The 23,059-nt window shown below is 35.7% G+C and overlaps 1 protein-coding gene across 1 annotated transcript; it reads right to left on the bottom strand.

The window, feature by feature from the left end:
- Positions 1-12,248: 12,248 nt before the first annotated feature.
- On the bottom strand, positions 12,249-22,777 carry LOC126828130 (ankyrin repeat domain-containing protein 7). The gene is made up of 9 exons (XM_050557711.1): positions 22,463-22,777; positions 21,937-22,051; positions 19,093-19,266; positions 18,836-18,942; positions 16,982-17,076; positions 14,754-14,951; positions 13,988-14,100; positions 13,058-13,105; positions 12,249-12,272 (listed from the first exon to the last, which is right to left on the bottom strand). The coding sequence occupies exons 1-9, from the start codon at positions 22,702-22,704 to the stop codon at positions 12,249-12,251; spliced, it is 1,116 nt and encodes a 371-aa protein (XP_050413668.1). The 5' UTR covers positions 22,705-22,777.
- Between the last annotated feature and the right edge of the window lie 282 nt (positions 22,778-23,059).

Genomic DNA, 23,059 nt, shown 5'->3' with positions numbered 1-23,059 from the left:
TTTCAGGATAACATATGGTTCAATAAATTTCAATAACTCAATTGCGCGTAAGGGTCTTTTAGCAGTGGGAGGAGAGAGAGGGAGAGAGAGAAATGGGGTTTAACGTCCACTCGACACAAACTAGGTCATTTCGGGACTAACATATGGTTTAATTTTTATTTCAATAATTCGCTTGCGCGTAGGGGTCTTTAGCAGTGGGAGGAAACCGGAGGACCCGGAGAAAGCCCACGAGGTTGGACAGGTGACCCTACTCCTTGTCACGTACAACCAGGGATTCGCAACCACGCCAGAGAAACCCACGACCATATACATGTATACTAATTGTATTGTAAAATCTCTTGATGTGCCTTGTTTTAATCCCAATGAATAAAAGCCGGGACGTTATCATTCATTGATATTTTGTTGTGGTCGGACACAAATGATAGGCCTATTCTATTTCTAAATCTGAATGTATACAAGCCGAAAGATTATTGTCCGTTGATATTATGGTTTTGTTTTCGTAATTAAATGTTTAACAATATCCTTGAATGACATTACATTTTACGGTGGATTACGCTGAGAATTGAACCATTTTCGTAAATACGGAATTGAACCATGTTTGAATATCCGCAATATTATCGTTTGCTGGGGATTAAAAATCCCTGAAATGACATTCAGAGACTTTACGTCATGAAAAATCAGATAACATCCGAAAAATGCACATTCAGGGTTCCGCGACTTTAAGGATAAAATAAACAACATTTAGTATTACTTGATTTACAAGATAAAGCAGTATTAATCCACATACGAACATTTGAGTGCTGTCAAACCTGGTTTTGTATATCCTCAATGAAAGGAATTACGACTGTTTCCGATACTTCCAGGTCGCTTATCAAACTGTCCGACTGATGACCAAGATAACAGTTTTTGTTAAATTAAACATGCTAATTACAAATATACAGAAAGATGACAACGATTACAAATATACAGAAAGATGACAACGATTACAAATATACAGAAAGATGACAACGATTACAAATATACAGAAAGATGACAACGATTACAAATATACAGAAAGATGACAACGATTACAAATATACAGAAAGATGACAACGATTACAAATATACAGAAAGATGACAACGATTACAAATATACAGAAAGATGACAACGATTACAAATATACAGAAAGATGACAACGATTACAAATATACAGAAAGATGACAACGATTACAAATATACAGAAAGACAATCTGATTAAAATATAGATCCTATTTCGTTTTGTATTTTATAGTTGAAAATTTCGTTTTACTTGTCTTTACTCCACTAGGATCTGGAAGAGTTGTTATATAACCCATGTTCTGGTTGATGTCAGGGATTAGCCAATGAAACGGTTGGTTGCAGCACAGAATTGTGGGTATCCTATTATTAGAAATATCAATGCTGATTGGTTAATCAAATGCAGGCCATTGAAAGTATAAAACGACGAATCGAAATATAGATCTGTATTTTAATCAGATTGACAAAATGATGACAACAAATGAGGTGGAAAATGAAGTAACAAAATAAAATGTCTGACATGTAATTAATTTAATATATTACTATTAATATATGGCTAAATTACCAATAACAGAATCTCAATTCTAAAGTATATCGGAATAAATAATGTCTACTAATTTAACAAGTCCAACCACACTACTATATGAACCAGGAAACTTTGATTTGTGACATCTTGGAATTGTAAAAAACCAGAAACCAAAGTCGAGCCACACTTGTCCAAAGAAATGAAATGACATTTAACATCCTACTCTTCTGCTCCTATACTGGCCGGGCATACACCATACAGTGTGCTATGAGGGAAATTTTGCCTGGGCAGTGGCACTATGGCCTACTCTTTTACGTGCACGCCAATGTATACACAGGCCCTCAGTTTTTCGTCCCATCAGAATGACTAGACAGCTGTCCTTGCCAGTCCCTCTATCCTGAACCACTGCGAAGGGGAAACCACGCCAGAAGATCCTGATGAACTTTTTCAGCCAATACAGGGATCGAACATGTGCCCACCAGGCAAGCGAGCCAGCATCTTGCTCACATAGCCACTATGGCTTCCCTTGTCCAAAGAACAAGCAAGCCAAGCATTATGTGAATCGTACCCCAATGCGTGGGGCTAGGCTTTTTTTTGAAGAGCACTGCCCCAAGAAGAACAAGATTATTATGTGTACGCAACTTGTTCCTGTTTCATAAATATATATATATTGAATACATTACTTACTGATATTTACAATTATAATGAATCTAATATACGTGGTTAAATAAATTATCAATAATCGAATTGGAAATCAAATTAGAAATAAATATACATGTACCTGTGTAGTTATATTACCAGGCATAGCATCGTCTTCAACTTCACTATCCCATTCAGAATCCTATAATAATATATAACATTATTCACTATCCCATTCAGAATTCTATAATAATATATAACAATATTCACTATCCCATTCAGAATCCTATAATAATATATAACAATATTCACTATCCCATTCAGAATCCTATAATAATATATAACATTAATCACTATCCCATTCAGAATCCTATAATAATATATAACATTAATCACTATCCCATCCAGAATCCTATAATAATATATAACATTAATCACTATCCAATCCAGAATCCTATAATAATATATAACAATATTCACTATCCCATTCAGAATCCTATAATAATATATAACATTATTCACTATCCCAGAATCGTATAATAATATATAACAATATTCACTATCCCATTCAGAATCCTATAATAATATATAACATTAATCACTATCCCATCCAGAATCCTATAATAATATATAACATTATTCACTATCCCATTCAGAATCCTATAATAATACATGTATATAACATTATTCACTATCCCAGAATCGTATAATAATATATAACAGTATATATATATAGAGAGAAATGGGGTTTAACGTCCACTTGACAAACTAGGTCATTTTGGGAATAACTTGGTTCCATTTTTTATTTCAATAATTCGCTTGCGCACAGAGGGGGTCTTTTAGCTGTTGGAAGAAATCGGAGGAAACGGTAAAAACCCACGAGGTTTGACAGGCTACCCGACAAGCGGGAAATCGAAACCACAACACTTGACTCAATGACAGACCTTATGATCTAATGCGTCCACATCAACCCAAACTCACATTATTTTACTACCCATTTAGAATCCTATAATAATAAATCACCGTCGACAAAATAAGGCTCAATGAGTATCAGAAACTTACTTCGTCTGGCTGTTCTGCCATTTTAGCAGACAGGGTACTTTTAGCTGCTGCCTACACATCATGCACAGAAATAGCAATAAATATAGAAATAAACCAGAGAAAATGGATGTTAGTAACTAGGATATAATAAAGCATAAAATATATAAAGTTATCATCAGGGCTCCCGTTTCAGCCATAGTGAATAGCCTTGGTTATCATCAGGACTCCCGTTTCAGTCATATTGACCAGCCTTGGTTATTATCATGGCTCCAGTTTCAGCCATATTGACCAGCCTTGACTGAGTGTCAGTGAAATTAACCAATTTACATGAATTAGAATTTCAAAACGAATAAAATCAGCAAGATTTCGTTTCCTTTTTTATAGTTCAAAATTTTGTTTTACTTGTCTTTAATACACTGGGATCTGGAAGAGTTGCTATATAACTAGCGTACTGATTGATGTGAGGGATTAGCCAATGAAACGGTCTGTTGCGGCGAGTTCTTGGTTAATCGAATGTGCTACCTCATAGGGTCAAAAGCCGCTCGTTTTGTGAAGGCCATTGAAAGTACAAAAAAATATAGATCTGTATTTTAATCAGATTGGGTTTTACGTGTAAAAAGAAAATTGGGATAATGCTGAAAATTGTCGTGTTCTTTGGAGAAAATATCTAGAAATGAAAGCCCTGATCATTAATCATGCAAGTAACCATGCCAACAGATTTAATTAAAAGTAATCTAGTTAGTTAAATGACTCAATAGAAAGAAAAGAAGGAATATATATAATATGTAATTAAAATAACATTCTATATGTACCAGAAATAAGAGATTATACACAGAGAAGAATGGGAAAATATATATGTAAATTACACTACAAAAGTTATTAAAATCATAAATAAAAATAGGTTGGCATGCAATGAAACATACACCCAAATCAAGTCATCCATAAAGGTTGTAACATTTTATTCGTTTGTACTATTTGGAAACACATGAGATGAAATAGGGTTTAACGTCCCACTGTTCTGATCAACTCTGACAGTAACTATTGGACCAACGAACAGACGTGATGACAATAAATGACCATATTTCAATATACAGTTCTAATAAGGTAGGCCTACTGTTGGGGAATAATTCATTACCTGTTTCCATTTTTTAAGAATTCCTGGTCGTGGTGTTATCTGTTGATCCGAGGCTATCGTAGAATCCCAGTCACTCTCAGCAGCGGAACTTTTTAATTTATTTGGGTCTGCTGCCGAATGTTCACTTAATTCACTGATATCATCTACATCACCGAGACCAAAATCTTCTAAAAACGCTGTGAAAAAATATAAACAAATAACAGTTTGTCAAATAGCGGAATACGATTTGGATCTGCTTCCGAAGGATCACTTAGTCTCTGAAAGTCATTTGAAGGATTTTGTATCCCTTGCTAAAAGTTGGACCTCTAAAAGGAATGAGAGATACTAATTGTAGGCCAGTTGGGGAGGTTCAGGACTTTCTGGAGTCAACAATGGCCGTTTTATATAAATGAGTATTTTGGGGAATACTAACCCTAACCCTTTTTAGAAGACTGAACTTGGAACCAATTTATGCTTAGTATTTCCCAAAATACTCATTTATATAGAGCGGACATTGTTGACTCCGGAAATTCCCGGACCTCGCCAACCAGCCTACAATAAGCATCTCCCAAAAGGAAATGAAATGTGGTTTAACGTCCTACTGTTCTGCTCCTATACTGGGCTAATGAAGACGGGCATACGCCATACAGTGTGCTATGAGGGAAATTTTGCTCGGGCAGCGGCACTATCGCCTACTCTTATATCGAATTCCAACTGCCAGGGGATCTTACTAGACAGCTGTCCTTGTCAGGCCCTCCGTTCTGCACCACTGACAGGGAGAAACCACGTCGGAAAATCTGGATGAACTTTCTCGGCCAATGCAGGGATCGAACACCCGACCTCCAGGCTAGCGAGCCAGCGTCTTAACCAACTAGACACCGTGGCTCCACTCCCAAAATGAATGTCAGTCTAAGAATGGTTCTATTCCATTCTACATCCTCTTCAGATAACACAATCGTTAAAATACTTTGATGGGCCTCTTTTAAATCCAAGACGAAAACTTATCAATTGGTAATTTTCTTTTGTTTATTTTAATTTTAAATAACCAATTTGAGTAGATTTTAGTGTTGATTCGTATCACGATTCATGACAAGGTCCATATCTACTAAGTAAACAACGGGATAAATGAATAATTTATATTTTTATTAGAGTCACTAAAACCTAGAAAGAAAATTGCAATTATTGTTCAGGTCAAAATAAGGACCCAAACAATAGAAGAGTGTTTGTCACGAACAGTTTGTGTACCTATAGATAATGTGTGATGTGGATAATTAAGAATGACAGGTTAGTTACTAAAGCAACAAAAAACAAAAAACACAAAAACGAAATTGTAAAAAATTAAAATCGCAATACATCTATTTAATGATATATATATAGTGCCAGCACAAATGATTTTAAGAACATTTGGCAACATTTTGTTGCATTTCTAGCGAGCTGAAGAATTTGATATATTTAAGTATTGAGAATTATGTGTTTAAAATTTGCGTTATCTCTGTGAACTATTGGGTAAATTAATAAATTGAATTAAACAATGTGAGTGCTAAAAATAAAACACAATTCAACATACAAAACTAGAGACGACATCTAATACAATACTAGAGACGACATCTAATACAACACATCTCAAAGATATAGAAAGTGGATTTTATTCTTGACCAACAGACACTAAAGAACCAGAGAAGATTTCTGATTGGAGTTTATTTTTAGCATCTTTAGAAATGGCCACTTCTATCCAAGTGAATTTTCAATATCAAAATGTTTTTTAGAGATGACTAAAGATGCACGCACTATGTAAGATTTAGATAAAGAGCTGACAGTTATAATAGTTTAAAAATAGATAATGACAAATGAAAAGACCTGAAAGTTTATATTATAATAGTTTGAAAATAGATAATGACAAATCAATATATTGGAAATTTCAGTCAAATTAGTTTATTCTGAGCGACTTTAGAGCTGTTTGGAAATAAACAATAAGCAATGTCCTGATTATCTATACATGTATTTTAATTAAATAATCAACCGCCAAACGTATTTAAATCTGTTGAAAATCAAAATCATCCGATGTTCAAGATGATGGGCCTGGCATATAAATAATGTCTAATTAATAATTTATATAACATTTGAGGCTAAATAAAGATCTGGGCCCGGTTCCTAGAAAATTCTTAAAGTAAGCACAAAGTCATGCTTCACTTTTTCTTACGTAAGAAACTTATAAAAATACCGTCCCTAGAAAATTCTCAAGACCATTCTTACTCTACGGTTAGCCATCTTTTTGAAGCAGAAACAGACTTAAGGTTGGTAAGCAAGCCGTATACCTTGCTTGGGACTTGTGCTTACATTGACTATGTTTAAGAACGAAGTTGTGCTTAATTTTTTTCTTGGAACGCATAATAACGTTCTTGTGCTTACAATAAAGTCTACTTAAAATCTTAGCACAAGAATTTTCTGGGAACACAAAATAAGGTAAGATTACTTAAATGCAAAGTCTACTTAAATCTAAGCAAAAGAACATGCTTAAGAATTTTCTAGGAATCGGGCCCAGCATTAGACAGATTTAGCTCTTACATAATGCGTCTTTAAAGTCTACAAAAATGAGAATAATATTACTGTATGTCTAAGGTAGGGACTATGGGACAGTTGGGATTCCCCGGTCTCTGACAGGGTTACAGTAGAGATTTCATGTAAAAACAACCGATGACAGCTGATTTCCTAGATTTCCGTCGTTGGAAACACCTAATTCATGTGAATATATCAACCAATCGTAAATCACGTCTGATTCTTTAGTTTATACAGGTTGTTAAGGAGATCCAGTCCTATATCCACTATCAAAGATGATTATATAAAAAACAGAAAAGATAAAACATCCATATTAGGAAAAGCATTAACATACCATTCTTTTCACCTTGGATTTCTTTAGAAGGAAAAAACATGCAGGTTAATAAAAAAAATGCTTTCAAATATTTCAACTATTCTATAAGGTTTTCATTAATAACATTTTAATTCATCATGCATTATGTAAATTCATTACAAGCTTGCTACGATCCGTCACCAAATTATGGTTTTTACTACGGGTAATATAAGCTAACATCAAGTCTGGAAATGAGGTAGTTGACACTGACATTGTCAGTCACAAATTCAGACTAAGTCAGGCACAATAACTCTGATGTTATTCTGTCAGGCACAATAACTCTAGTGTTATTCAGTCAGGCACAATAACTCTGATGTTATTCTGTCAGGCACAATAACTCTAGTGTTATTCAGTCAGGCACAATAACTCTGATGTTATTCTGTCAGGCACAATAACTCTAGTGTTATTCAGTCAGGCACAATAACTCTGATGTTATTCTGTCAGGCACAATAACTCTAGTGTTATTCAGTCAGGCACAATAACTCTGGTGTTATTCTGTCAGGCACAATAACTCTGGCACTGAGTTCACAAAGCATTCTCAGACTTAAGTTAAGAATTTACTAAGTTTTCATCACTGTTTTTGAGAAATAACTTTGATCCAGAAACACAAAACTTTGCACATAGTTCCTTATTGTTGTATTTGATACATTAAAACAAGAAAAGCTTTATAAAGGGCTATATTTTAGTTACAATAAGGTCAACAATTTTGAGTAAATTCTTAACTTGAGAAAGCTTTGTGAACTCGGGGCCTGGTGTTATTCTGCCTGGCACAATAACTCTGGTGTTATTATGGTAATTTAACCGACCATGATCGTGGAATAAAGTATCTTATTTCTATTCATTTTATCTTAATTTACAAAATTCAGACAGAACAAAATTAAATTGTAGCGAAGGTAGTAAATATTTAGATTGTATTTACCTCTCTGTTTTTCAGCTGTAAGTTGTACTTTCGGTGTAGAAGTAGCTATTGCTGTAGGTGTATATCCAGCTGATTTACCAGATGGCTGTCCAATAAAATATATAATCATAAAATCACTGGTCATCACTGTGAAATTTGAATCTCGATAAGAAATCTCAGTCCAGAGAGAGAAAGGGGGGTTGGATGGCTGAATGGTTAGCGTGCGCGCGCTGTATCATAAAGTCTGTCATTGAGTCGACTGGCGTGGTTTCGAATCCCCGGTTGTACGTGACAAGGAGTAGGGTCGCCTGACTAACCTCGTGGGTTTTCTCCGGGTCCTCCGGTTTCCTACCACTGCTAAAGACCCCTACGCGCAAGCGAATTATTGAAATAAAATTAAACCATATGTTAGTCCCGAAATGACCTAGTTTGTGTCAAGTGGGCGTTAAACCCCATTTCTCTCACTCTCTCTCCCAGAGAGAGAAAGAGGGGGAGAGAGAGAGTTTAACAACTGGAGGACCCGGAGAAAACCCACGAGGTTTGCGGTCATGGGACGATGAAGTCTATTTATTTTTAATGATTTCCGACTACTTGAACAGCTAAATCCATGATATTATTAATAGTTTTGTATACTAAATGTTAAGAGTAGGGCAAAACTAGAAACAAACAAATTATAATATTTCTGATAATTACAGGCAACCCTACTTCTTGTCACATACCACCGGGGAATCGAAACCACGCCAGCTGACTCACTAAAAGACCTTATGATACAATGTGCACGCGCTAACCATTCGGCCATCCAACCCCCCTACAAGGATATGATTAATATAATATTTGGGATGGTATGAGGATGATTTGAACAAGAGAGCAACACCAATAAGTGCTGGGAAACCGGTCTTCATTTCCCTCTTTTAAATCCAACACAATCTAAGTCATGTGATTATCTACATTGAATGTCAAATAGTCATGCAACGAGAATATATTTTAGTGCATATTATTATTAGGCCACATAAAATTTGCTATTGTCAGAAAAATGCAAATGGTGCTTTCCGACTTTAATAGACACTTCCATTTAAATAAAAATGTGTAATTTTTTAAACTGAAAAATTGTATTTTCTTTTCTACTTCTGTCATTGCAAATACATTGATTGAAGAACATACTGCGCCCCACCCCAACCTCCGAGATAAATGAATTTAATATTTACCGTTTGTTTTACTTCCTCGGGTTCTTCTTGCATACTCTATAAATATAAAGATTAAACTCTGGTAAATATGGGAGGACTGTACAACACACAATAACAAACAGGAGGACTGCACAACACACAATAACAAACAGGAGGACTGTACAACACACAATAACAAAATATCACAAAAACTAAGAGGACAACAAACTCACAGAAACCAGCATGACATACACAAGCATTATATGTCTTTTTAATTTTTTTCATCAACTCACTTAACTCAATTTGACTTATTTTCTTGTTATTTTGCAGATGTATGCTAGACTATTATGACAGGTGTTACATTAATGTACCCCGTCTTTTCTCAGGTGCACAAACTGACCCTGTTAATACCTGTAGTTTCAGACAAAATTCAAAATGGCAGACACCAGAGTAGCTGTACCCGAGAAAGCCTCAATTTGTGTCTTACAATGTCAGTGACATTGTTTAAATTTTCAGGCTTGTAACAAGGGTGGATCCAGAGACAATGGATAAGCAGGTGGGGGGGTGGAAATTTTCAAAAACTAGCATCCAGAAAAAGTCATTCCCAGTGATCTGAGACAAGAATCCGGTTCTAAGATAATGACTTTTAATGGGACTTCAATGGTGCCCCCCACCCCACACACACACGACTAGAGCCACCCTCGAGTAGTTTTGGGTAATAGGAAAAGCTTTAATTTACTTACAATATCTCGGATTTCTGATAATTCAGCATCTTTTTTAAAGGAAACACGTCTCGGTGTAATGGGAGAATCAGCTGCCGCCCAGGAATCTTCTATTGATGGCTGAGATACAATTGAGTTCTGTTGATCTAAAGATGGTCTGGATTGTTTGCCATCTTGATCTGGCAGAGGTGAATGACTGGATCGCACAGATTCTTTAAAATATTTCAAATAACATTTTTTTTTTAAACACAGTCTGTCCAGGCAAAAAAACATACGCCCACAGCAGCTAAGTCGTTGAAGCAGTCATCAAGGGTTGTCTCATGTTTTTCTTTTATCAATAATGAGAGAGAGAGAAAATGTGTTTAACGTCCAGTCGACACAATTGTCGGTAATGAAAACATTTACAACAAATTAAGTAATTATCAGAAATCATTATAATTTGTTTGGCTTCTACCCTATACTAAGTTACTAACGTTTTGTATACAAAACATTCAATATCATGAAGCAAACTGTTCAAATCATCGGAAATCGTTGAAATTAATATCCTTCGTCGTGACATAACAGTAAACACTGCGTATAAATTTTAAGTCAATCGGATATTAACTTCTTCTTTATCCTCTAGAACATCCAAAAGATTTTTCAAAGTGAAAAATCAATAGGCTTTTTCGTCTCATGACCTTAAACAATTTTTATAAATTTTAAGTTAATCAGATATTAATTTTATCACCTAAAACATCCATAAGCAATAGTGGACAACTGACGGACAGACAAGGGTGACAACAACTGAATATCACATTTATCAGGTTTTAGAAAAATTTAAACAATCTGATTAAAATAAATATTTATTTCATATAGATCTGATCGGTTAGCATGAGGTTTAAATCCTACTTTTCTGCACCGACTGGGCTATTGAGGAGAGGCATAGGCATGCAGTTTGCTATGAGAGACATTTTGCCCAGACAGCATCACTACAAGTTATTTTTACTACGAATTCCAGTGGTCAAGGGTTATTTTATATCGAAGCTTGATTGAATGAGACTTCATGTACTTCAGATAATACAAATTTAATGAATTTGAATTTTTCCAATTCGCCAACAGACCTATTCATAATCAAGTGTATTTTAATGGTCGAGTGCGAGACATTAAGTAATATATTGATATTGCACGAGTGCGTTTAGCACGAGGACTATATCTATATATTACACAATGTCTTGCACGAGACAGACACTATCCAGCACATGCATTTCAATGAAATACGTCACGCAGGTCCAAAACTTCAACTAGTATAAATAATGTACATTTGACACATTGCCAGTACCATTATGTGAAATAATGGTAGGCCAACATCAAAGGATGACGTCACATCCCCTCCAGAAAATATGCAACTTACCTTCTTTTTCACTTTCAGACATGTTACGAACTAACTTGGACAGATTAATCTTAGTTCTGGCCTAAAATAATATAAAATCATAATTAGAAATTACATAAATAAAGGAGCATTATTTCCATTTTCGCTATAATATTTCAAAAATAGATAATGCAAAATGAATATATTGAAAATTTCATTCCATTACTTTATTTTGAGCAAAGTGATCAACGGTTGTGCACTGATCGTAACCACTGTACTTTTCATTTGAGTCTTAGTCTTGGTTCTCGATTTTTAAATTAAATCATTAAATGGCCACACCATTTTAATCTACTTAAATTCTGAGCCATCCTAAAGCATCGAGAATTGATTATGGTCTTGTCATGTTAATAAATGTCTTTAACAATTTATATAATACTTAAGGCCTAAAGAAAGACCTGCAATACACATATTTAGCTTACTTAATGCCTGTTTAAGGAAAGCGACAACAACTAAACAAGTATTCAAAGAAAAATTAAACAGAAAAATTATTATTCTTAACTAAATAGTAAAAAATCTGAAATGATAAAAGATCATAGTGTAGTTTAGGTCATATGAAATTAACATTCAGACCCCAAGTACACAAATTTAAGAATTAACGCAAAATGGTTCACCTTATTTTAACTAAAATATAGCCCTTTATAAAAAATTTGTTGTTTTAATGTATCAAATACATCAATAAGTTTTTTGTGTTTCTGAATCAAATATATTTCTCATAAACTGTGATTGAAAGTTGAGTAAATTAACTTAACATTAAAAATGTTTTGTGGATGCGGGGACCGGTTGTTAGATAATCCTATGTCACAGAGGGCTGCATGATCTGTTTTAATTCAAACTGTTATTGTGCTCTAAAGATTCGGCCTATCAAATTGCTTAACCCTGCTTTTTACCGAACACAGTCATGACATCTACACCAAGTTCAATTAATCTACCTTAATTAGAAGCAGAGTTATTGTCTTCCAGAAAGTTCGATGCACGGAGAAACTTATTCAAAAATTCACCTGATGAATATCTAGACAAAGTATGAATGCCCTACTTCAATTAGGAGAGTTCCAAAAGGTGTGACAGACATGAGATGAAATGGGGTTTAACGCCCTACTGTTCTGCTCCGACTGGGCTAATGAAGACGGGCATAAGTCAAGCAGTGTGCTATACCCAGACAGCGGCACTACAGCCTACTCTTATATCAAAATTTCAACTGCCAAGGGATCTTTTACATGCACGCCAATGTGTACACGAGACCTCAGTCTTTCATTCTATTCAAACAACTATATGTTGTCCCTTGCCAGGCCCTCCGTCCTGCATCACTGACAACGGGAATCCATGCCGGAAAAGTGTGAGAGACATACAAGCAGACGTACAAAATAAATTTTAGTAGTACCCTGCTTTCTTCAAAAGGCAAGGACAATCGTTATTGATGCAAAATAATAACAATCAAAGAGATAAAAAAAAGCTGGAAAACGTGGGTTTTCTCTGGGTCCACCGGATGCTGAATGGCAGAGAGAAAAAATAAAAGCCCAACAAAACAAAACCACAACAAAATCAAACAAAAAATGGAGGCCAAGAAGAAAATGCATTTCACATCTTATGCATAAACGAACAAACCTCTGGTGGCTCTTCATCAAATATATTATCATCTACGTCTGATCCTTCCTAGCGGCATGACAAGCAAACAATAACACCCATAAATATTTATCTAAATCACAATCTGATTAAAACACAGATCCTATTTCGTTTCGTTTTTTATAGTTCAAAATTCTTTTTACTTGTCTTCACTACACTAGGATCTGGAAGAGTTGTTATATAACCCGCATTCTGGATGATGTGAGGGATTAGCTAATAAAACGGTCTGTTACGACGAGTTTTTGGCACCCGGTAACCCACTAGAAACATCAACATTGATTGGTTGATCAAATGTCTGATGTCATAGGGTCAAAAACGCTTGTAAGTCGTATGACACAACCTTCCACTACAACCGGTCAGATCTTCATGTAGTAGTTGGTAATAATATTTGTGTTTTTAACTCCGATTTAAATTTAACAAAGGTCAAGCTTTCTCTAATTGCTCTTGGTAGCTTATTCCACATATGGGCACTATTTATAGGAAAAGATAATTTTCCTCCGAGTCACAGATAATAAAGTAGTATCTGTGGACATTGAAGATTTAGTCTTTTCTACGTAATAAAATAATCAGTTCTATGGAAGACAATTAACCAAAGTTTAAATGATCTACGTTTCTACAATGATTCATCTGTTGTTTTTCATGCATAAAATTCAGTAACTGTTTCCATGGAACTATTGTGATTATCTTAAATGTGTGCAATTTACTAAATGCTGCTCAACAACATATCTACCCAAATCACTGTACAGGTCTCTGTCTCTACACAAGTCGGTCGGATTGAATAATTTTTTGACCAAATTACGATAATTAATGAAAATACCCTCCCGACATTTAAGTCATATTATAATGGCTATCACGAGAAAAGCCCCTGTTTCTTTAAGCATGCTAAAAGTTGTAAATCAGAGTTGTGATTACCTTTCCCTTGTCATCAGCTGCTAGACTAATGTCTGTATCATCTCCCCATGAATCCCCAGCACCACCACCATGACCTGATATTCTACTAGCTGATTCTTCACCAGAATCATCTCCTGAAATTATAACATGGCATTTCTTTATAATAATACATCCACTCGACACAAACTAGGTCATTTTGGGACTAACATATGGTTCAATTTTAATTTAAAAATTCGCTTGCGCGTAAGGATCTTTAGCAGTGGGAGGAAACTGGAGGACCCAGAGTAAACCCACAAGGTTGGGCATATGGCCCTACTCCTTGTCACGTACAACCCGGGAATCGAAACCACGCCATTCCAACCCCCTCTAAAGATATTTGTATCCAGTAGGGAATGATCTAGGCGCTAGAAATTGATCTAACTTTGCTTAGATTGCTAATGATAGTAAAAAAATAACCTTGTTTACACTTTGGATTTAAAAACTGACACAGAATCACATTGTCGGATACTTTCAGAAAGTGTATTCTCCTCGATTTCCCAATTGTTTACCACTTCTGTTATTTGAAATGAAATGAAATGGGGTTTAATGTCCTACTGTTCTGCTCTGAACTCTTCTGTTATTTATATTGTGCTTGCTCAATTTTGTAAACTGTTTATTGATATGTACAATTTTGTAAACTGTTCTTTGATATGTACAATTTTAAAAACTGTATTTGTATTCAAGCCAATGACTTGGATAATATTTAATAAACTATCTAAAAATGAAATATAAAAACAGTGATACACACCAGCAACATCTTCAGCAGGTATACCCAATACAACAGAACCAGTCCTTTCTCTAGGTGTAACTTGAGAACTGGGGGGAAATGATGCAGTTCTTGGTGTACTGGCCGCACTACCTAGGTTATATTTCCTATCGTGGTCTGCTATTAAAGTTGAACAGGCATGATGTCCTTTAATTACTGCGTAGTCATCTGCTGTCCAGCCTGAAAAATAAAAAAGAATTAAATGGATTGAACAGGATATAAATATAAAGAATGTGGTGGGGACCCTTCGGGACTAAATTTTATAAAATTGTATAGCCATTCATTGTGAAAGCTCTTAAACATACATTATGCAAAAGCTAAATCTGTCCATTGCAGGTCTTTCTTTAGGCCTGAAATATTATCTAAATTATTAATTAGACATTAATTAACCTATCCAGACCATAATCAACTCTAGATGGCATCGCTAGCCTGCTATCTTAAGTGGATTGTGAGCCGATTTATGCATAACTTTCCTTCTCGATTAAACGATTAAATGGATAATCGAGACTATGCTGTTTATCGTACTGACTTTAGTAATGATGACCGAGGCTAGGCAGAAATGTCATTGCTTAGTTCTTGGTTCATAGTGGATCAATTTGAATGAAATTTTCAGCAAATTGCCTTTACATTATCTAGTTTTTAATTATTATAGTGAGAACTGCCAACTCGTTATCGAATGACCCAGAATGTATCTTTAAGTCGTTTCATGAGAGAAATCTGGGACGGTTATTCACCGCTCATAGATTTCTAAATGGATTGAACAGGGTTTCATGTCTTGTTAACACATTTCATTTCTGTGGTTAAATGGGCAATACAAGGGGGAGAATTTAGCCCAGACAGCTGCATTTCCACTCATGCTTCTTTGACTGCCAATTGTACATGTCAATATGTACACAGGTGTTCCCCATTTTTTTCCGAATGACGTTGCCAACTTTCCTCGTCTGTCTGGACCAGTGAGAACAAGGATTGATAATTTATGAAGGTTTTTGATTCATGCACTGTTTTATGAAGCAGTTACTTTCATTTATGCATTCTTTATTCAACATTTTATGGAACAGTTGAGCTATATGTTATGCCTATGGAACAGTTGGGCTATATGCTATGCCTATGGTAGGGTGGCCCATGTACTCTACAGAAATAAAGTCCACCGCTGATAGTTCGAGACTACCACTGAAGCGTACACATTCGCCGTGCCGAGACCAACTTTCTGACAGTATGATACTATAAATAGCCATGGCACGTGCAATTCTCTACAAATCTATCAACTATTACAGTCGTAAAAAATCTATTGTTGACGATTTTGAATAGCAGTGAAATTAAGCTTCTTGGTTATTACAGCAGATTTAGAAATTACGTTCGTTTCATTTTTTAAATCGCTTTATCATTAACTGTACCTTTAAGAGCGGCATCTTTTGGTTTAGTACAAATAATATCTCTGAATCACTCGGGTTAGACAGGAACATGATACTAGCAGTAGTTTCATTTTACTTTTACAAGGTTCTTAAAACGATTGTTGGGCTACCTAACGTGCTTATTTCTAAATTCAATTTCTTGTTCTAGCTTTCTGTTATGTTTCGTAAAAAAGTAGTCTTGATTATCCCGACCTGTCAATCAGACGTAGAATGGTCAATAGACTGGTTAAGCGAGACTAATTTCAAAACAAGGGCACGTAACCTATCTTTTACTCAAAAGTGTCTGGATGTTATGGACGACACTTGGAACCAGTTTTCAGTCTATTATTTATAGATGATTAATGGTCATAGCTTATTAAGTACAACATGATCGTTTATTTAGTGACTATAATTGTGTGAAACTGATTTGAGGCTTGGCATATATATAAATATTGTGGCGTAATTGTCGAGATATATGGAGATATGTGGAGATATTTATTTATGGTGGGTCACCCTACCTATGGAACAGTTGGGCTTTATTCTATGTTTTATGGAACAGTTGGGCTTTATTTTATGTTTTATGGAACAGTTGGGCTTTTTTTTATGTTTTATGGAACAGTTGGGCTTTATTTTATGTTTTATGGAACAGTTAAGCTTTATTTTATGTTTTATGGAACAGTTGGGCTTTATTCTATATTTTATGGAGTAGTTGGGTGGCTGTTCTATATTTTATGGAGCAGTTGGGTTTTATTCTATGGAATAGTGGGCCGACTGTATTATATTTTATAGATCAGTTGGTCCGCTAAACAATCTACTAACCTTTATCATCTTTAGAACTTGTATCAGCTTGATATTCTAATAATAATTTTACTAAATTTATCGAACCATCTTGACATGCGTACATTAACGGTAACCTGCAAATAATAACAAACTTCATATCTTCATTTTACAAAGTTATCTTATTAAATATTTCTTATTAGACATAAATGAAATGAAATGTGGATTAACATCCTATTGTTCTGCTCCGACTGAGCTAATGAAGACAGACATACAGACTAATCAAATTTTACGGAAGGATTTAAAATATGTGACACTTGCGTACGTATATATACTATTCAAAAAAAGTAGGGGATATTTGATTTTTAAGTGTTATTAAAGTCACCTAATGAAACTGACGAAGAAACAAATGACAAAATGAAATGAAGTTCACATTCATCGATTTATTCCAAATGATCGTTAGACTAAGTAAGGCACAGACTGACCATTATAAGGGTAAAATGATACCCGGGGTCAAACAGCAAAGTTACCACAGCATCACAACCAAGTCAGTAACGGGTAAATCCTCCTCTGTTTACCAAACAAGCATTGATCCGACGTGGCATACTCCTAATGAGACGTCTAAGGTCATTTTGGTCCAGATTGTCCCATTCCTGTTGCAACGCAGCAGCAAGTTCTTGGACATTGGCAGGACGTTGTTGATGTTGACGTAACCTCTGTCCAAGCATGTCCCAGACATGCTCGATGGGGGAGAGGTCGGGACTCAGTGCTGGCCAAGGTAATGTGGTGATGTTCTGTTGTTGGAGGTAACCTGTAACGATCCTGGCCCTGTGACATCTTGCGTTGTCATCCTGGAAGATGAAACGGCGGCCATGACGTCGTGCGAACGGCACAACATGGACTGCCAAGATGTTGTCCCGGTAGTACTGGCCTGTAACACGCCCTGCAACAACATGTAAAGCCGTTCTTCCAGCAACAGTGATGCCTCCCCACACCATAACAGAACCACCCCCAAATCGATCATGTCTGATGACGTTAACGTCTTGGAAGCGCTCGTTTCGACGACGCCACACCCTCCTACGTCTGTCCAAAAAATCAACAGTGAACCTTGACTCATCTGAAAACATCACATTGCTCCAGCGTCGATTATCCCAGTGTTGACGATCCCTACACCAACGACGTCTTGCCTGAATGTGATGATCTCTCAAACAAGGGATCACGCGAGGACGTCGGGCGCGAAGGTGACCCCTATGCAGTCGATTCCGAATCGTCTGGCCACTCACTCTCACACCAGTGTCTGTTTGAAGACGAGCGCTGATCTGATTTGCTGTGATGACACGATTTCTCAAGGCCAAGGTACGGATAAATCGATCCTGGGCTTGAGTTGTCGCCCTTGGTCGACCTGAGCGTGGTCTGTCCTGTACAGATTGTGTATCACGGTATCTGGACCATAGCCTGCTTATGACAGACTGAGAAACATTCATCGTCTGCGCCAAAACCGCCTGTGTTGTGCCGATCTGTAGCATGCCAAGGGCACGTAACCTTTCATTTTGGGTAAGCCGACGCATATCAAAATTTGTTTTCTGGTCACTAAAACAATTAAACTGATGTTTCCACCCTGGAATTCAATGCCACAATGACTGTAACATTCAAAGTCAGAGTCGTGCAAATCTTGGGTTGGACCCCCATGATGATCCCAAGCATCACCTGCATTCCATGCGGTAGCTATTGGTGCGTTTGGGCGTCACATGTAACTGGAAATGTTTCTTCTGTTAAGTTCTATAGTGACTTTTTTCGTAGTCATTTGCATATTTTAGTATTATGCCCCCAAAATCAAATATCCCCTACTTTTTTTGAATAGTATAATTGTATCATTCAGTTTATTTTCACTCTTACCTAAATTCTTTATCGAACATGTTGACATTAGCACCATTCTTTAACAGCAGACGACAGATTTCTTCCTGTTTTGTCTTGACGGCAGCATGTAGAATCGTTTCACCATTCTGTAAAAATTCAAAAATATTTATTTGAATAAATAAAATAAAATGTTTAATACAGGGCGGATTTTCCGGTGTGGTTTCCCTTTTAACCAAGGTTAACATGCATTTGAGATGATAATACGCCCTTCATAAATAATACGAAAATATTCCTACTTTATTTTTAGCATCAGGACTAGCTCCAGCTTTTAACAACATGTCTGCTATTTGGTGATTTCCATCTTGAACTGCTTGATGTAAACATGTGTTTCCTTCGGTATCCATGGCTTCAACGTTAGCATGATGTTCTAATAATAGCTCGACACAATCTGCATGTTGACATTGTACAGCCTGAAATAGTTCATTTATAATTATACGATATAGCCATAGAATATAACAAATCTGATTAAAATACAAATCTATATTTCGTTTCCTTTTTTATACTTTCGATGGAGAGAGAGAGAGAGAAATGGGGTTTAACGTCTACTCGACACAAACTAGGTCATTTCGGGACTAACATATGGTTTTAATTTTATTTCAATAATTCACTTGCGCGTAGGGGTCTTTAGCAGTGGGAGGAAACCGGAGGACCCGGAGAAAACCCACGAAATTGGACAGGCGACCCTTACTTTCGATGGCCTCTACTACATGACTAGTAGTGGAAGGTCGTGTCAGGCGTCATATGAGCGGCTTTTGACCCTATGGCATCAGATATGTGATTAACCAATCAGCATTGACGTTTCTAGTGGTTTAACAAAAGTTCTGTGCACCTCACACCAAAAAATCGCCGAAACAGACTGTTTCATTGATTAACCCCTGACATCCCTCCTAGTGCAATAAAGTACAACGAAAGTTTGAACTATAAAAAAACGAAACGAAATAGGATCTGTGTTTTAACCAGATTGGGATACAACAAACTAGAATTTTAAACATAGCAATTCATCTATTAAAAATACCTTCCGGTGTACAAACTGGTTACTTCTTGATAATTTGGACTAAAACCATATTCAAACCAATTAATCTACCAAAATTTTGCTTTAAATCCTTCTCAAAACATTGTATTTGCCAGGGAACACCCCTGCTATAAAAAAACAACTACATGTATTAAAAGCAGTTATGTTTGTGTCACGTGACTTGGTGGGTGCGGTACCTCGCAACGGTATTTATTGCAAATACAAGACAATGTTTCCATACATATGGTCAAAAGTTAACTATCACCTACATGCAGATAGGAACAGAGATGTAGATAGGATTTGGGCTTAAAGAAAAATGTTCCAAATACGGTGGAAATTTTTAGTCTTTTCTCCATCTTTTAATTACACAGTAACACCTCGTTAACGGCACTGCAGGAAATCATTCACAAAGAAAATATTGTTTTTTCAGACTTCTACATTGTTCAAATCCTTGATGAATTATTTAATGTGCTTTTTCTGTATCTCAAACCATGCTCTTTCATTTTTATTCACAAAAATAACAATAACTATCTATCATAGAGCCCAACTTGTACATTATAAGGAGTAGGGTCACTTGTCCAACCTTGAGGGTTTTCTCTGGGTCCTCCAGTTTCCTCCCACTGCTAAAGATCCCTACGCGCAAGCGAATTATCGAAATAAAATTGAACCATGTTAGTCCCGAAATGACCTAGTTTGTGTCAAGTGGATGTTAAACCCCATTTCTCTCACTCTCTTATCATAGAGCTGATTGAAACCAAGTGACTGTTCACCACCTCAAATTACATTGTCACAAGAAAGTTGTTACCAATATGACTGGTGAAAAAGTTGTATTTAAATTCAATTATCCATGTTTTTAACACTTTGTAATAAAGAAATCCAGAAGATGGGAACGGGTATCCTCTTTTTTTACTGCAAACACATTATCAATACATTGAACGCATTTTGGCCATTTTATATCAGAGCATGTCCTAAATCTTTAAGTGTACAGCTGCAACAATTAATTAAAGGTCTCTGATCGTCATTTGACGAGTGTCAATTCCTTGTAAACTATAATATTGTGAAAGTTAAATCTCTAAAAGGAATTACAATCCAAAAATGGTTAAATTCTGTTCAGTATTTACAAAGACATTATGCATTGAAAATTCGTCACCATTTGATATCCTCTGCAAATGTTTAACGGATAAAGTCAAAACATGCTAGTGTCACTTATAATTTTAGCTGAAATCAGTCTTTATAATCTTATTGATTATATATAGCTGTGATTTTGTTCTGTCAATTAAATTTAAAACAATCAATCCGCATAAATTTTAGCGTGGATTAAACAAATTATTGTCCGTAATATGCAAATGGCAATCAGTAACTTTAAGAGATCCAACACATAGGTGACACACATTTACTCAGATGCTGCTGCTGTACAACACTTCTGGATTTATTTACATGAAGACCTATATAATTTATTCCTGTACTTGCCTATATAGAATTGGCTTGATTGTCTTCCAGTCTGTCCAAAGTTTTATTATTAGCCTATTAATAATTAATAACAATGCTTTATGACTCATCCAGTTTATCCTAACTTTTAATTTAGAGCAGTAAAGAAGTTAATTAACTGTAAGCTTAGACTACGCTGTCACTGGGAAAAGTTTTATTTCATTTCTATAAATAAATAATCACTTAATTAATCAAATCACACGACCGAAAAACTAACAGCAATTAAAATCTTGATCAAACATCTGTCATCAAAAGTTTCTTAACTTTTTCCCTTCAAAGACATGAATAACTAAAAAAAGTAACTATCATGTTTCGAGTTTAGTTCTGTTTATTATTTAATTCATAGGTGTCTTTACTTTTGACAATAAAACTTCCATCATTCATAGTGAGCTAGGCTTACATATAGCCTACATGCATGCATATATAACTTATTATAAGCCAAATCTTTAATACTACATGAAGCAATTCATGAAGTAATGTTCAGGACTTGGAGCGAGAGGGTGTACGGTCTATATGACTTGCAATTGGTTTCTATCAAACGTCCAATTAATATGTAAATTATTATATAATAAAATAATACCTTCATTAATGGTGTATTGGCATCGTTATCACCTAAATTTGTCTTTGCTTTCCATTCTAGTAATTCTTGTACTACGGCAGCGTGACCGCGAGCACATGCCAGATGCAATGGTGTTCTGTTAATTAGGAAATAAATAATTAATCAATCAAATCAATCAATATATAAATAATAAATAATGTGTAGCCCATACCAATCTCAGATAGATCAAGTTTCTCGAAATCCTGATGTGACTGTGAATGCATCCTCGTATAAGCTTACAGTACAAGCTGTTTTCATAATTGACAAATTATATAAAATACCGGTACTCAGATTTAATTTCATTCATAAAATGTATCATATGTCATAAAATTTGCAGGGGGTGATTTTCTTGTTAATATCAATTATAGAATGAATTATTGACGGGCATGTCAATTCATGTTTCTTGTTCTGTGGACAGGATTCTTTTTTTTTTAGTTTACCAAACTACTTTCATGTGAATAATTTTTTGTTAATTAATTAATTAATTATTACTTATTGTTTAGCCTACCTGTTTTCTTTATCAAGTGGGCTGTGATCTTTCTTAGCTAGCTGTCGCACTTTATTTATATCCCCTGTCCAGGCGGCCTTGTGAAGTCTTCCCAAATCTTTTTCTCGGACATCATACATATAACCTTGATTTGACGTTTCCGAAGCCTGTGCACCTCCTGCTCCCCCCAAGTTCGGTGATCCGGCAGCACCCTGTTCCTTGGAGGGGGATTTTTTCGTTATTTTTTTGAAAAATTTCTTCATTTTGGTATCCAAGAACGCCGAACGGGAGGTCAATACAGTTTATTTACAAACTCCGCCATTACTGCTAGCGCCTCGAAATCCTGTCAAGTGGAGATAACTCCTCTGTAACTACTGCTAATGGAGTCAGACTAGTAATTCTCTCCCCATTATCTTCAATGTTTCAATGACATTCCTTGGCCTGTAATTTTTTTCAACATTCCGCTGATCTCAAACTTTAAAAACACAATGGGCCTAAAATCTGATAAAAATATTGAAAGAGGTACACCATTTTGATTGTGTTAGTCAGTGATGTCATTTTGGTATGCGGCAAGCACCTCGATTCAGGTCTGTTAACTTCCTGATCCTTTCGCCCTAA

This window comes from Patella vulgata, chromosome 7, assembly GCF_932274485.2.
Source record: "Patella vulgata chromosome 7, xgPatVulg1.2, whole genome shotgun sequence".
Lineage (NCBI taxonomy): Eukaryota > Metazoa > Mollusca > Gastropoda > Patellidae > Patella > Patella vulgata.
This window is presented reverse-complemented; position numbering and strand designations above follow the sequence as displayed.

Coding starts and splice junctions, on each gene's coding strand:
- LOC126828130 (XM_050557711.1), bottom strand. CDS start 22,704: ATGAAGAAATTTTTCAAAAAAATAACGAAAAAATCCCCCTCCAAGGAA. Junction 17,077..18,835: donor ATGTTCGATAAAGAATTTAG/GTAAGAGTGAAA, acceptor TATTATTTGCAG/GTTACCGTTAATGTACGCAT. Junction 14,101..14,753: donor ACCTGCTGAAGATGTTGCTG/GTGTGTATCACT, acceptor TTATAATTTCAG/GAGATGATTCTGGTGAAGAA.